We start from the raw sequence: 16,385 nt of genomic DNA on the forward strand, positions 1-16,385 counted from the left end.
CTGCTCGCCCGGGGGAGGCCCCGGAGGGAGGGCGGCGGGGAGCCCGCACCCCGCACGCCGCAGCGAGCAGCAAAGCCCCGAGCCTGGCCTCCCCGCCCCTCCCCGAGGCGCAGGGACGCGAGGGGGCGGGGCCCTGCGGGGCGGGGCTTCGGCGGGGGCGGGGCCGGCGCGGGGGCGGGGCCGACTGGCGGCGGCGCGTCGCTGCGCGGCACGTGTGAGAGCTCGGCCGCCGGCGGGCCCACGCGCGCTCCGGGCTCCGCGCGCTGGCGGCGCTGCTGCCGCTGCCTGTGCCGGGGCGCCCCCGCGGCCGGCTCCTCCGCCTGGCCGCCGCCGCCCTCCTGCGCCGGGAGCCGCGCTCGCCCCGCCTCGCCGCCCGGCCCGCGCCGCGCCCGCGCCCGCAGGCCCCGGGTAAGTGCGCCGCCTCGCCGCAGCCGCCCGGGCTCCGCGGTCGGGCCCCAGGGCCCCGCCCCAGCGGCCGTGCGCCCCGCGAAGGCGTCCCGAGCCCGCGGCGCCTCCGTGACGGACCGTGCCCGCGGGGGCGCGGCGGGAGCCCGAGGTCCGCTCCCGCGGGGCCGGGCCGGTCGGCAGGGGGCGCCGCGCGCTCCCGCCTCCCCGCGCCGCCCGCCGGCCGCGCACCCACGCCGGGCGCTCCCTGCCGTCCTCTGCCCGCGGGAGGGAGGAAGCCGCGCCGGGCCCCGGACCCGTGCAGCTCCGGGGTTGGGGGCGGGGCGCCCACGTTTCGGCCGCGAGCCCGCCGCATGCCCGGTGGGAGCCTCCAGCCCTGCCGCCGAGGCGCCGCCGCGGTGCGTGTTCAAACTCGGCGGCGCCGCGTCCCTACCGCCTGCCCTGCGCGGGGGGTGTAGCAAAGCCTGAGCCTTAGCGCCTGGGTCACTAGCGCCTGCCGGGAGGTAGGATCTGTTGAGTTTCGCTCGTCAAATTTCTGATCCGGTGGTCAGACCACTTTTCTTTTTTCTTTTTTCTACAGGATTACGAAGGGCTTTTGTTTCAAGTCTCCAGTCATCTGTGAAAACAGCCATGCCCCACTGGTTTGGGGATGCTTTGAGAATTGAGTGATCAGTCAAAAATCAGCGGGTACGCTCATACTCAAAAGGGGATGCATAGGCAGTGATTTTGTTGGGTCGTTAGGCAAGTAGCCAGCAGTCTGTATATATTAACAATTCCTTTTGAACCTATCTCTTGGTAGAGGCAGGGGCGATACAGGTATTAATAAAACATGGCTTTTGCCCCCAAGTAGGAGAGAGAGATTTCAGGATTGCTCTAGCCTCAGGTCCTTTACATGCGCTGGTCCCACTGCCTGGAACTCTCATCCATACCTTTTCGTGTCTAGTTCTTCCTTCAGGTCCTCTCTCGAAGGACACCTTCTTAGAAATGCTTCGTTAAAGAGCACCCCTCATCCTCCCCTTCCCTTTGCACTGCCTTATTTATGCATACATGTTTCTGAGATGATTATTTATTGATACATCGTTATAAATAACGTAAGCTTAGTGAGGGCAAGAAATTGTCCCTTTTTCCGCAGTGCCTAGAATAGTGCCACACTCATAAAGGGTGCACAAATATTTGTGGAATGAATGAACCTAATGGACTTCATGATTTTGCATGTTAGAGTATAGTGTGTGCTCTGCCCTGAAGAAAGCGCTGTTTATTGTGACCCAGAGGGATTATTGACAGTTTGCAGGGGGTGGATGCATTTAAAAGTTGGAAGTAAAAAAAAAAAAAGTAAAAAAAAAGTAAAAAAAAAAAAAAATTGGAAGTAGTATTCTAAACATAGGATTCAGACTGATACACCTTTTTTTTTTTTTAGATGTTCATTTTGCAGGAAATAATGTTAAGGGATTATCAGCGTTGTATTACAATTTTAAATATGTTAAACTTTTTTGTGTCATGGGTGTAAAGGAAGCTTATAGGTGAATCTAATATCCTAATGAAAAAGATTTTAAAGTATTTTTTAAATTGTAATATTCCTTTCTTTTTTTTTTTTTTTTAAGATTTTATTTATTTATTCATGAGACACACACACAGAGAGGCTGAGACACAGGCAGAGGAAGAAACAGGTCCATGCAGGGAGCCTGATATGGGACTCGATCCCGAGTCTCCAGGATCACACCCTGGGCCAAAGATGGCGCTAAACTGCTGAGCCACCCGGGGATCCCCAAATTGTAATATTCCTAATCTCATTTGGGTCATTTGGAATATAAAAGATACAAAACCCCATTATTTTATTACTCCCCTCAACAGATTGTGTAGGACTTTGAAGTTCATGGGTACCAGTAGCTTCTTTCTCTTCTTGGCTGTAGAATCAAGCTTCTGGTCTACATTACTTGACTGTGATTACTATTCTGGATCATGTATTTGTGCAGCATACCATTTCTTTAAAAACATTTTTTAAAGTACCATTAAAAACTCATGAAACTGGACCTCCCACCCTTCCTCCCCTCTTTATTTTTTTGATTGTTATTTATTTATATTAAGGATTTTATTTATTTATTCATGAGAGACACAGAGAAAGAGAGAGGCAGAAACATAGGCAGAGGGAGAAGCAGGCTCCCTGTGGGGAGCATGATGCGGGGACTGGAACTTGGATTCGATCCAAGGACCCTGGGATCACGACCTGAGTCAAAGGCAAACACTCAACCACTCAGCCCCCCCTTTTAAAAAGCCAGTCATGTTTTTACAGCGTTGAGATACAGTGCTTGAATATGCATATTTGGGTTTGTTTTCTTTTTAAGATTTTTTATTTATTCATGAGAGAGAGAGAGAAAGAGGCAGAGACACAGGCAGAGGGAGAAGCAGGCTCCACGCTGGGAGCCTGACATGGGACTTGATCCAGACGTGGGACTCGATCCCGGGTCGCCAGGATCACGCCCTGGGCCAAAGGCAGCCCTAAACCGCTGAGCCACCCGGGCTGCCCGAATATGTGTATTTGGATTTTCCTGAATGCCGAACTGATTTTTTTTCTTTTTCTTTTTTTTTAAGGTTTTATTTATTTATTCATGAGAGACAGAGAGAGAGAGTGAGTCAGAGACACAGACAGAGGGAAAAGCAGGCTCCATGCAGGGACCCCGATGTAGGACTCTATCCTGGATTTGAGGATCACGCCCTGAGCTGAAGGCAGATGCTCAACCGCTGAGCCACCCAGGTGTCCCCAAAACTAATTTTATTAGGAAAATCATACTGGGGCAGTCAGAGTGGTTTTATCTTTCTGATTGAATTCTTCCCAGCCTCTTAGGTTCCTCGATCTGCTCCCTTCCTCTCATTTAAAAATTACTGCATTTTATTCTTCGTTTTTATATGGTTCTTGCTCGTGAAAACGGTACTAATTTGAGTTCTCTCTTTCTTGGTCCAGAAGTTTGCACAGCTGTTGTGTAAATATATTTTTGGGTTCTAAGCCCACTGAGAAAACTTAGCAAAATATATATTAACAGATCTCTAATCATTGGTGCTATGTATACTTTAATAATTAATGTGTGATAGAGCCATTTGCTAAAACAAATGAAAACTATAATTTAATTTGAAACACAAAAGTGAGATTAGTTAATGAGCTTGTCTTTACAGTTAAATATAACAAGAAAAAGATTTTGGGCAAGTGTCCTCAAGTATCAAGAAAAAGCCTGCCAGGAAATATTAAAGGCCCATTTATTTGGTGCTGTTGGCAGTGCTGTGAGGGTCTCTTAAAATTAAATGGTATTTGAAGGAGGAAACCATGTTTAATCATTAGCCCAGAGAACAAAAGAAGCATAAGAAGCTTTGTTTTCCCCAGACTCAGCAATACAGTTCTGCTGTGTAAACCATCCGTAATAAATATTAATGACCAACAGTTGAATAGAAAAAGCTATTTCAAAAAAAATAATAAATAAATAAAAATACAAAAAGAAAGAAAGAAAGAGTTATTACAGGGATCCCTGGGTGGCTCGGCGGTTTAGTGCCACCTTCTGCCCAGGGCGTGATCCCCAGGTCTGGGATCGAGTCTTGCATCGGGCTCCCTGTATGGAGCCTGCTTCTCCCTTGGCCTGTGTCTCTGCCTCTCTCTCTGTGTCTCTCATGAATAAATAAATAAAATTTTAAAAAAAAAATAGCTATTACAAACCTTTGAGCAAGTCATCATTTTTCTGCTTTACAGAGAAAACCCAGCGTAAAGGGGAAGTGACCCACGTACAGTAAACAGCAGAATCTAGATGGGGTTGAAGCCAGTGGGTGATACTTCATATGCATGGTCGGCCTATACTCTCATTCCAGGGATGGTAGGCATAACAGTGCTCTTGTAAACTTTCTAGAATTTTGTTCATGAAACCATTGATGTGGGCACAGAGGGGAGCAAGGAGTTGGAGTTTCAACCATATTGCAACTTAGGTGACTAGTAGTTGGTGGCAGCAACATCCCCTGAGGTGAGAAGTGCAATCTAAACATGCACAAAAGATGTGTGCTGGTGGTGGGAAAAGATGAGCTCAGTTTAGGGCATTTTGAATTTGAGCATTTGATTCAGCCCTTCCTGGCTGGGTAAACTGGAGCAGATGTGTAATCTCTGGGGATGCTCCTGACCCCTGAGCCGCAGGGTTGAAGAGAGGCTTCAGCGAGTTCACTCTGCACGCTCTGCAACGGCTTAGCTGTTCTTACTGTTGCTTTGGGCCCCCAAGCAAAGCCAGAAGGAAGTCGGAGATGGATCTTGGCTGGAAAAATGTGGGAGTAAGCAGGGAACAAGATGGGGATAGGAAGCTTAGAGATCCCCACATTTTAGGAGCATGAGAGAAGGCAGGGAGAAGAGCATTCTGAGAAGCAGGAGAAAAGCAAGGAGTCAAAACAGTTTCAAGGAAGCTAAGCAGTGAACTGTGTCCAGTTGGAAAAAGACGTCACTCAGAGCCGAGATTGAGTGGCTGTGGTTTTGGCACAAAGAAGCCACTGCTGAACTTAAAAGAAACCATTTCAGTGGTGTGTTGGAGGCAGAGGCCAGGTCTTGCACTGAATGTTAGCTCCTCCCTGGCAGGGCGTTAGCTTGAGTTGCTGCAGCGGCTCTTCAGAGTGCCTGGAACAATGCCTGGTGTGGGTGTGTGGTGACTGTTTGTTGAGGGGATGAAGGAGTGAGTGAGTGTTAGAATGACTGTGGACTTCTTTCAAAGGGGTTGCAATATTTAGGAAATGGTCTTGTGAATATGCCGGAACGAGATGTGTCTGTCAGAGGCTCCCCATTTTCTTTGTGAATGGCAAGCAGGACTTGGAGAGGACTGTAGTGACCAGGGATGGCTGTCATAAGAGAGGAACTCCCCTGACCTGGTGTGGTTTTCTCCAGCAGCAACCAGGAGCACAGGTTTAGACAGTGGGATTGGTACTTGCTTGGGGTTTAGTGAGACTCCTGGAGCAGGACCAGTGAGCAAGAGTGTTGAGTGGTGGCTAACAGGTATTGTGGTTTGGGGCATTTGAAGAAGTGAGGGTAGGAGAGATGGGGTCTTGGGACCAGTTTGAAGAACAAGTGATGGGAGGGAGCAGAACACAAGAATGGAAAAAAATCGGTGGTTGGATCAAACAGACTAGTTTGTGTATCTCTTTATAATTGTATGTTTGAAATTTCTTTTTTTAGAAAAGATTTTTTTTTTTTTTTTTTTTTTTAGAAAAGATTTTATTTATTCATTCATGAGAGACACAGAGACAGAGACACAGAGGCAGAGAGAGAAGCAGGCTCCACGCAGGGAGCCTGATGTGGGACTTGATTCCCTGTTTGAAATTTCTTAAAGTTAAAAGCTCAAAGTAGATGTGGTAACCTCCCCATGTTCCCACCACTCAGTAATTACCTGCCTCGTTTCAAGTCTATACCTGCTCCACTTCCATTCACCACTGGTAAATTATTTTGAAGCAAATTCCAGACTTCATAATTTTTCAACCATAAATATTTCAGTTTCTATCCCTGAAACATAAGGATTCTATTTTTAAATGTAACCACAGCAACATAATTGCAGCTTAAAAAGTTGACAGTACTGGGGCACCTAGGTGACTCAGTCGGTGAAATGTCCAACTCTTGTCTATTCTTGATTTCGGCTCAGGTCAATGTCTCAGGGCCATGGGATCGTGCTTGAGATTCTCTTCCTCTGCACGCTCTCAAACCTCCTCTCATGCTCACACATACTCGTGCTTTCTCCCTCCAAAAAAGAAAAAAAAAAAAGTTGACAATACTACCTTAATGTCATCAAGTATCCCTGATTGACTCCAACACTTTTTTTTTTTTTTAAGATTTTATTTATTTACTCATGAGAGAGACACAGAGAGAGGCGGAAACACAGGCAGAGGGAGAAGCAGGCTCCCTGTAGGGAGCCCGACGTGGGCCTCGATCCTGGGTCTCCAGGATCACACCCTGGACTGAAGGCGGCACTAAACCGCTGAGCCCCGCCACCCCCCCCACCCCCAGGCTGCCCAACACTTTTTTTTTAGTAGTCCACTTGTTTATTTTTTATAATTATTTTTTAATGTTTTTAAAATATTTTATTTATTCATGAAAGACACACAGAGAGGGAGAAAGAGAGGCAGAAACACAGGCAGAGGGAGAAGCAGGCTCCATGCAGGGAGCCCGATATGGGACTCGATCCCAGGTCTCCAGGATCACGCCCTGGGCTGAAGGCAGCACTAAACCGCTGAGCCACCCAGTCTGTCGGTCTTTCTTTCTTTCTTTTTTTTCTTTTCTTTCCTTCTTTCTTTTCTTTCTTTCATTTATAGAATAGTCGATTTGTTTAAAGAAGGATCCACTCATTGCATTACTTTGTAAGTTTACCTGTAAGTTCCTCTCCCTCTTTTTCCCCTTGTTATTTATTAGTTGAAGGAACTATCTTTGTCCTTGTAGAGTTTCCCACATTCAGAATTTTGCTGCCTCCTTCCCTGTGGTGATATTTGACCTCTTCCATCCCTGCATCCCATCTAATCTGCCAATTCAACATCGAGTTCCAAGCAGTAAGAACACTTCATAGATAATAGCGTGTGCTTTCAGGGCCAGGCAGTGTGGCTGGTGGTGTATTTTTTGTGATGCTTGTGGCCATTCGTGATAATTGGTTGTCCAAGTCCACTATTTCCTTAGAGATATGCTACTTAGTGTGTCTTCGATCTCTGTAGGCGGAGAACAGTTTCAGCACCTGTTCCAGGAAGTCTACGGAATATCTATCAATGCCCATTACACCACTCTGAATTCTCTGGCATGTACAAAAGAAGTAATATTCTCAAAGAATCTGCTTGAGTTTGTTTTGTTCCTACTATGGCTAAGCTAACTGCTTTGTCATTTCATTTCATCTTCATGGCAGCCCTGTGGTGCACATGTTATTCCCATTCTACAGATGAAGAGCAGAAACTCAAAGAAATTAACTTCCTTGGGCCAAAAAGGGAAAAAATCATGGTACCCAGGAGTCCACGTGGTAGTGCAGATGAAGGGAAGTAAAATGGGAAGATGTAGAGTTAATAGAGAGGAGGGCACAAGAGTTAGGACTCATCATGGCCTTCGGATGAGTCCTGAAGGACGGGTGAGGCCAGGGTGCCCTGAGACAGGTATGGAGAAGCTCCCACTGGAGAGAGCTCATGAGCAGTCAGGCAGGAAACAGGTAGCTTTGGGGCTGGGCCTGCATTGTTGGAGGCATGTGGAAGATAATGATACGGGTCACTAGATGACGGGCGGTGCCAGAGCAGGACAGTGCAGACATTTCTGCAGAGGAAATAATTGATGTTTCCATCAAGGCTTCTGACCGTTGGTTTTCAAGAAGGAGCTTGATGAACCCTCTGCATTCTGGGAAGGAGGTAGACATCCTGCTGACCATACAGTCCCTGAGCCAGGCTGTGGATGTGGCTATTACTGGTTGTGCTTTCCTCTCTGCTGAGAATCCAGGCCTGGAAAGGTATGAGGATCTCCTAGTGGGTCCTGGCATGCCAGCTGGGAGCCTTGGACTGTCATTGGGAAGCCGTCGCAGGCTTGGGGTAAGAGTATGTGTAACACAGTGTAGTGCCTGGCTTTGGGGTGTCCCTAGGTACCTGCAACACCCCAGAACCATAAGTGGACTTCTCTTCTCCCACCACCTGATTCTCTGCTTGGGGTTTCTGTGGCAGGAAGAGCTCCCCTGTCCTCTCAGGTCCCTGAGGCAGAAAACCTGAGTCATCTTGGAGTGTTTCCTCTTTCTGCCCACATTTGTCATCCAGTCTTGTTTCCACCACCTCCTTAATGTCCCTGAATCCAAACTTCCTTTCTGTTGCCCTTGCCTCAGCTTTAGATCATGTTGTACTAATTTCTTGGCTCAATTTCAGCTATATATTCTCTCTCTCTCTTTTTTTTTTTTATCCTTCCTTAAGTTTTATTTATTTCTTTATTTTTAGTAATCTCTACACCCAACATGGGGGACTGAAATTCACAGGCCCGAGATGAAGAGCCACATGCTTTTTGGAGCCAGCCAGGCGCCCCTCGGCTACATCCTCTTACCTAGTCTTCCAGCGGACCCCAGTTTCTCTTTGAAGAGGTGCTGCAGAATCTTTCTAGCTCACATCCAGTGCTGGTTTGGTTTTCAAGATGGAATTCCCTGCGTTCTTCCTGGTGTGCCATCTGCCCACTCCCTGGCTTTAGTTCCAGACTCTCTCATTGTGTGTTTTACCCTCCACCAAGCAGAATGAGCTCCTAGGGCCTCTCCCAGCGCTCCTTGCTCGCTCATGCCTCCGTGTATGCACATGCTATTCCGCCTCTTGCCCCAAATAGCCTCCGCCCTGCTTTCTACGACCTTATCCGATCCTCAGAACTTGGCTCAGGTGTTCATTTCTGGTCTTCCATTAGGAAAGAGGTCCTCAGGACGCCCGGGTGGCTCAGTGGTTGAGCATCCACCTCCGGCTCAGGGCGTGACCCCAGGGTCCTGGGATCGAGTCCCACGTCGGGCTCCCTGCATGGAGCCTGCTTCTCCCTCTGCCTGTGTCTCTGCCCTTTTCTCTGTGTCTCTCATGAATAGATAAAATCTTTTTTTTTTTTTTTAAAGGAAAGAGGTCCTCTCTGACACCCTCCCCACCAGCACCCTCTGAGGTCTTCTGTGTGTTTCCATAGTCCCCAAGTGACACCCCCCATGCCCTTTGTATCTCCCTCCCTGGCATGTGGGCTCTGTGAGGGCAGCTTTGGTGATAAAAAGTGAGCATAAAATAGCATCAGCATTTCACAAACCAGCATTCTTTTTTTTATATACTTTGCTTAGAACAGATAAGGAATAAATGTTTTCTTGTTAGATTATTATTATTATTATTTTATTTGTTCATGAGAGACACAGGCAGAGGGAGAAGCAGACCCCTGGGGGGAGGCCAATGCGGGACTCGATCCCAGGACCCCAGGATCACGACCTAAGCTGAAGGCAGATGCTCAACCGCTGAGCCCCCAGGTGCCCTTCTTATTTGAGTTAGAGGTGATTTTGTGTAACTAGTTATGGTCTACTTCTGGTCTGGTTTCTTTTTTTTTTTTTTTTTTTTTAATTCTGGGAGGTAGGCATCTCCATTTTTTTTTTTTTAATTTATTTATTTATTTTTATTTTTTATGATAGTCACAGAGAGAGAGAGAGAGAGAGAGAGAGAGAGAGAGGCAGAGACACAGACAGAGGGAGAAGCAGGCTCCATGCACCGGGAGCCTGACGTGGGATTCGATCCCGGATCTCCAGGACCGCGCCCTGGGCCAAAGGCAGGCGCCAAACCGCTGCGCCACCCAGGGATCCCCTGGTTTCTTGATTTCTTTTGCTTTCTTTAAATTTTTTGTCTTTCAAAGGAAAATGATTTTATTAGCATCATTCTTATCTTTTTTCTTTTTCTCTCGTTTTTGTTTTTGGTCACCATCATCCTTTTTCCTTTCATTTTGTGCATGTATTTGTCTTTTTCTTTACTTTCCACTTTAGATTTTTGACAATGAGGCAAGATCAAATCTGGAGTCTTTCTTTTATATATATATATTTATATATATGTATATATATTTATGTATGTATGTACATAATCTCTATATTCAGCATGGAGCTCAAACTCATGACCCTGAGATCAAGAGTTGCATGCTCCTCCAACTGAGCCAGCCAGGAACCCCACAGATGTGGATTCTTAAACTTTAGTTTGTTGTAATTATTCTGCTGTAGATGCTTCTATAGTTGGGTTTCTTGTTAACTAGACCTTGGGGAACCTTAGAATATTGGTTCTACTCATGATTTTCTACTCATTTATGTTCTTTATGAGTATGTTTACTAAGTTTGTTAGCATGTTAATTATGTCATCTCCCTATATAATTAACATAGGAAAACTTTCATCCTTTTTACACTAAGAGCATCAAGTAAGATCAAATTAGATAAATGTATTTATTTTGATTGCCACAGGTTACCCCTCTGGCAAGCTGCTCAGTACTGGGAAGTATGTATGGCTTCTCAGACTTTCCCTCATTACATTGTGTGTTGGCTGGTTAAATGATAATCTGTGCTGTTTAAATTGTGGCAAAATACACATGATGTGTAAAATCATCTTAATCATTTTTTTAATAAGATTTTATTTATTTATTTCTTTGAGAGAGAGCATGAGCGGGGGTGGGGGGGAGTGGAAGGGGGGGTGGCCAGAGGGAGAAGCAGACTCCCTGCTGAGCAAGGAGCCGGATGCGGGGCTCAACCTCAGGACCCTGAGATCATGACCTGGGCCAAAGGCAGACACTTAACTGACTGAGCCACTTAAGTGCCCCCATCTTATCCATTTTTAAGCGTACAGTTCAGTAGTGTTCAATACATTCACACTGTTGTCCAATCAGAATGCAGAACTCTTTTTAAAGAGAATCTTTTTTTTTTTTTCTTTTAATTTATTTATGATAGAGAGAGAGAGAGAGGCAGAGACACAGACAGAGGGAGAAGCAGGCTCCATGCACCGGGAGCCCGACGTGGGATTCGATCCCGGGTCTCCAGGATCGTGCCCTGGGCCAAAGGCAGGCGCTAAACCGCTGCGTCACCCAGGGATCCCTAAAGAGTTAGAATCTTGCAAACTGAAATCTTGCAAAACTGAAACACTATACCCATTAAACAACTCATGCCCCTTGCTTTTTTTTTTTATATGGTGTGAGTATATGTTCATGTCAGTAAGTGTATTTATGCACTATTTTTATTTAATCAGTTTTTTGAAAGGATAATTATGTGAAACAAAGTTCAAGGGACCTGACTATGACATTCAGTAAAAACAGCAAGTCTCTCTGTTGTGCCCAGCCGCCCAACCCACCTTTCCCACTTTCTGTTCATGTTGTTTCTACATATTGTTTAGTTTATGAACCCATCATTGTTCTTTGTTTTTTGCTAACATAAACGCACTGAGGTGAGTATCCTTACAGCTAAACCTTGCTGCACTTTAAAAAAAATTAAACACTTTAATCATCTTAAGATAGTCTGAAAGTAACATTTCTGGGTCAAAGGGCATACATTTTTTTAAGGTTTTTGATGCACAGTTTCAAAATCTACGTAGAATTTTTCTGTGCCACCAAAGGTATATACCAGCATGGGAAAGAATTGTTTTCTTTTCTTTTCTTTTTTTAAGATTTTATTTATTTATTCCTAAGAGACACGGATAGAGAGGCAGAGACACAGGCAGAGGGAGAAGCAGGCTCCACTCAGGGAGCCTGATTGAGACTCGATCCCGGGACTCCGGGATCACGCCCTGAGCCAAAGGAAGACGCTTGACCGCTAAGCCACCCAGGCGTCCCAAGAATTGTCTTAATAAGTGAATTTGAGGAACCTAGGAACAAAGTTAACTGTGCCTCTGCTGAAACCCAGCTCTTTATAGAAGTGATTAATTCCTGTTCTCTCTTCCTTCCTAAAAGGTTCTCTTAAATGTTTTCTTGGAGCCTTAAAAATGGAGATGACGGAAGTGACTGGTGTGTCCCTGAAACGTGGGTCTCTTGCTGTCGAAGGTAATGACAGCATGGCCCCAGCTGAGGAGGCAAAAAGACAGAAAGTCTTGGATGGCTGCCTGCCCACAGGTCAGGACGGGCTGGAGCATGGCTCTCCACCCACCAGTGGACATGTGCCTGGGCCACCTGAAGCTGTAAATGCCGGACAGGGTAGAAAGAACTCTGATGTGCAGTTGGAAGAAGAGGAAGAAGAGGAAGAAGATGGCCTTTCTGAGGAGGCTGAAGAGGAGGAAGAAGCCGAGAGTTTTGCAGACATGATGAAGCATGGGCTCACTGAACTTGATGTTGGCATCACCAAGTTTGTAAGTTCTCATCAGGGCTTCTCAGGCATCTTGAAAGAAAGGTATGTTTCATTTACATGTCAAGTTATTTTAGTTCTGTTTGTTCTTCTCTTTACAAAGGAATCAACAATAGGTTCTTTTTTTTAAGATTTTATTTATTCATGAGAGACACAAGGAGAGGGAGAAGCAGGTTCCATGCAGGGAGCCTGATATGGGACTCAATCCTGGGACCCCAGGAACATGCCCTGGGCTAACGGCAGGGGCTAAACCGCTGAGCCACCCAGGCATCCCAACAATACGTTCTTCTGTTTAGCTTATTGTCCCTAATGATTGTGTATTGATGGTCACCTAGGAATAGGGTGGAGGAAAGCTGCTTAAGTAGATGAAGCCACATAAACATAAAATGAGTAAATGCAAATAATTTTTTGTGGCATGCCTTGCTAACATGTGAATGAATGCTGTTCACTTCTTTAAAATTAATTATTTTAAATGATTTTAAGTTGTCTCTTGAAATGGTCTTCAGATCTTAAATTCTTAACTCTTGGGGATCCCTGGGTGGCTCCGCGGTTTCGCGCCTGCCTTTGGCCCAGGGCGCAATCCTGGAGTCCCAGCGTGGAGCCTGCTTCTCCCTCTGCCTGCGTCTCTGCCTCTCTCTGTCTCTCTGTGTCTATCATGAATAAATAAAAATAAATCTTTAAAAAGAAAATAAATAAATAAATTCTTAATTCTTTCACTTGAAGGTTCCACATCTACAGTAGGAAAAAGGTAGTCTTTGGAGACACATGGATCTGGTTGTGAATCTAGTCTGGTCACTGCATTTACTTAACTCAGAGCCTCAGTATCCTCATCCAAAAAATGGATCCTAATACCACCTTGGGGTTTTTGAGAGGATTTTAAATAATGTGTGTAGAGTATTTAGCATAAAGGTAAGCTTCAGATTGGTTCATGATAGATTTATTGGGTTCTAATTTAATTAACCATGCCATGTTTTATGATTCACTCTAGTAAGGACTGCCTGTAGTCTTAGGGTAACATTACTAAGCTTTGATTTATGCATTTCTCTGAAAAAATGTTCTAGAAGTTCAGAGGGTCTTTTCTTTACATTCTAATATAAAGTCAAGCTGTGGCTTAGAATTCATTAAGCACCCAGAAAAAAATAACTCCATATGAACTTTGAACTGAAGATTTTTTTTTAAATCCCTGTTTTTTTTTGTTTGTTTTTTTAAGATTTTTTATTTATTCACAGAGACAGAGACAGAGAGGCAGAGACACAGGCAGAAGGAGAAGCAGGCTCCTCCATGCAGGGAGCCCCACGTGGGACTCGATCCCGGGTTTCCAGGATCACACCCCAGGCTGCAGGTGGCGCTAAACCGCTGCACCACAGGGGCTGCCCTAAATCCCAGTTTTGTACAACAGGAAGGCTTACTGTTGATAAACTTTCTCCTAAAATTAATAGGAAGTAAAATGTTAATGCTTTTTCTTTTCATCAGATACTCAGACTTCGTTGTTCACGAAATAGGAAAAGATGGACGGATCAGCCATTTGGATGATTTGTCCGTCCCAGTGGATGAGGAGGTAAGAACAAATCTCCAACAAAAGTCACTTTCTGTATAAAATAGCGTTTCCTAGAGATCCAAGAATATAGAGCAATAACAGCTTTGAATTCTGTGTGTGACTCACTGGGAATTTCATCATTTTCAAGGATCCTTCAGAAGATATATTTACGGTTTTGACAGCTGAAGAAAAGCAGCGTTTAGAAGAGCTCCAGCTTTTTAAAAATAAGGAAACCAGTGTTGCCATTGAGGTAAATAGCACAAAAATGTATGGGACAATTTTTTAGGGTTTTGATTGCTTCTTTTTGTGTGAACATCTCTGTGTACTAAAAAAATTACAATAGTTAACAAAAGGATGACCTTGCTGTATTTGATCTAAAAGATCATTACACTAAAAATCTTATCAGTGGTCAGGTAACCAGTATCCAGATAAAGTAAAGCAAAAAAAAGTTACGTTTTGTTTTAAGAAAATTTTATATGGGCAGCCCAGGTGGCTCAGTGGTTTAGCGCCACCTTCAGCCCAGGGCCTGATCCTGGAGACCCGGGATCGAGTCCCGCATCGGGCTCCCTGCATGGAGCCTGCTTCTCCCTCTGCCTGTGTCTCTGCCTCTCTCTCTCTCTCTCTCTCTCTCTCTCTCTCTGTCTCTCACGAATAAATAAATCTTTTTTTAAAAAAAAAATTTTATATGACCACAAATCAACAAAGAAATGTGTTGGCACCACAGAGTGACCTTTCTGTCACGTGGTGTCTGTAGCCAAAGGACTACAATAGCCTGACAGTCAGATGTATGGCCTAATAGGGAGGCCCTGGCCCTGGCTCTGCCTCCTATGGCCTCTGGGTCTCACATGGGTCTTTGGAGGGAGAGGGGTTAGGGAAAGAGGTAAGGAAAATATCTTTGCTCAACTTGAGTCTGCTTCTGCTGTTCAGGAAAAGGAGAGCTCAGCTACTAGATAGAGTAGTAGCCTTGTCTAAAGCTTTTGTTATGAAAATTTTATTCTTAGTGCTGTCCAGTGGAATTATAATGTGAGCCATGTTTTTAATTTTAACTCCTCTAAAAATTTAAAAGACAGGTGAAATTAATTTTAACAATATATTTTATTTACCCTAATACATTTGAAATACCATTTTGGGGCACCTATGTGGCCTAACATAGTTAAGCATCCACCTCATGATTTCAGCCCAGGACATGGTCTCAGGGTCCGTGTTGGGCTCTGCACTTAGAGAGGAGTCTGCTTGAGATTCTTCCTCTCTGTCCTTCCCCCCATGCTTGCTCTCTCACTCATTCATGCACGCGCTCTCTCTAGAATAAATCTTTAAAAAAATAAAATATCGTTTCAATAGGTAATCAGTATTTTTCAAAATTCCAAATGAGATGTTTTACATTCTTTTTTTTCCTACTTTGTTAGTCAGGATCCAGTCAGTGATCTTTCATGCTGGTAACATAGCTCAGTTCAGACTGGCCACATTTCAAGTGCCCAGTTGCCGTCTGTGGCCTGGCTGCCATATGGACAGAGCAGCTCTAGGCGATAAAAGATTTTTAGAATTTTAAGTTTATGTTGATTTGGGGTTGTCCAAAATTCCCCCTTCCATTGCTCCCAGTTGACAAGAGCTTACCATAACTTTCAGAATTCATTATCTGCCCCCAGCCCTCGTCTCCTTTTCCCCTCCACCTGGACATCCCAAAAGTATATAATGTTATGATTTTAAGGTTCATCAGTTACTGAATTTATCCCTGGACAGAATCTTTAGCAATGCCAAGGAAAAAACTAAGAATTGTTTTTAAGAGCAGTCCAGGAGGATGGTCCAGGTTTCTTTTGCTTGTGCAACGCAGTAGCATATCTTAGCCCTATAATGTGCATTTTCCCATGTGGGTGGCAAAATTTACTGTCATTTGGAAAAAATATACCATCTACTGAAAGTTTTTACCTTTTTTTTTTTTTAAGATTTTATTTATTTATTCATGAGAGACAGAGAGAGAGAGAGAGAGAGAGAGAGAGAGAGAGGCAGAGAGACAGGCAGAGGGAGAAGCAGGCTCTATGTAGGAGCCCGATGTGGGACTCCATCCCAGGTCTCCAGGATCACACCCTGGGCTGAAGCCAGGTGCCAAACCACTGAGTCACCCAGGGATCCAGTTTTTACCTTTAAAGATAAATCCTGGACAAGTTTCCTTGTTACTTGCCAAATTTTTGAAGTCTAAATATGTATTCAGTCGTATGCGCAAAGTTTGATTCCAACTGAGTTTTGTTTTTTTTTTTTAAGATTTTATTTATTTGGGGTGCCTGGGTGGCTCAGTCAGTTAAGGGGTCTGTCTTTGGCTTGGGTCATGATCCCAGGGTCCTGGGATCGAGCCCCATGTCAGGGTCCCTGCTCAGCAGGGAGTCTGCTTCTCCCTCTTCCTCTGCCTCTTCTCTGGCTTGTGCATGCTGATGCGCATGCTCTTTCCCATTCTCTCCCTCAAGTAAATAAATATATTTTTTTAAAAACTTACTTATTTGAGAGAGTAAGAGAAAGAGAGCATGAGCAGGAGGAGGGGCAGAGGGAGAAGCAGACTCTGAGATCATGACCTGAGCCAAAGTCAGACCTTAACCAGCTATGCCACCCAGGTTCCCCTGAATAACAGTTCTGAGCTAACAAGTTTA

The 16,385-nt window shown here is 45.0% G+C and overlaps 1 protein-coding gene across 2 annotated transcripts in view; it reads left to right on the forward strand.

The window, feature by feature from the left end:
- Positions 1 to 361: 361 nt before the first annotated feature.
- The window catches only part of PUS7 (pseudouridine synthase 7), a 57,788-nt gene continuing 41,764 nt past the window's right edge, over positions 362 to 16,385 (forward strand). Inside the window, exons 1-5 of one of the 2 annotated variants that reach the window (XM_041721969.1) lie at positions 369 to 408; positions 986 to 1,092; positions 11,822 to 12,254; positions 13,683 to 13,767; positions 13,895 to 13,996. In XM_041721969.1, coding sequence (XP_041577903.1) covers positions 11,854 to 12,254; positions 13,683 to 13,767; positions 13,895 to 13,996 — 588 coding nt within the window. In that variant the 5' untranslated portion in view covers positions 369 to 408; positions 986 to 1,092; positions 11,822 to 11,853. Of the gene's footprint in view, positions 409 to 985; positions 1,093 to 11,821; positions 12,255 to 13,682; positions 13,768 to 13,894; positions 13,997 to 16,385 lie in introns of both variants that reach the window. The other variant, XM_041721968.1, reaches the window with a different exon arrangement.

Source organism: Vulpes lagopus, chromosome 11 (assembly GCF_018345385.1).
Source record: "Vulpes lagopus strain Blue_001 chromosome 11, ASM1834538v1, whole genome shotgun sequence".
Taxonomy (NCBI): domain Eukaryota; kingdom Metazoa; phylum Chordata; class Mammalia; order Carnivora; family Canidae; genus Vulpes; species Vulpes lagopus.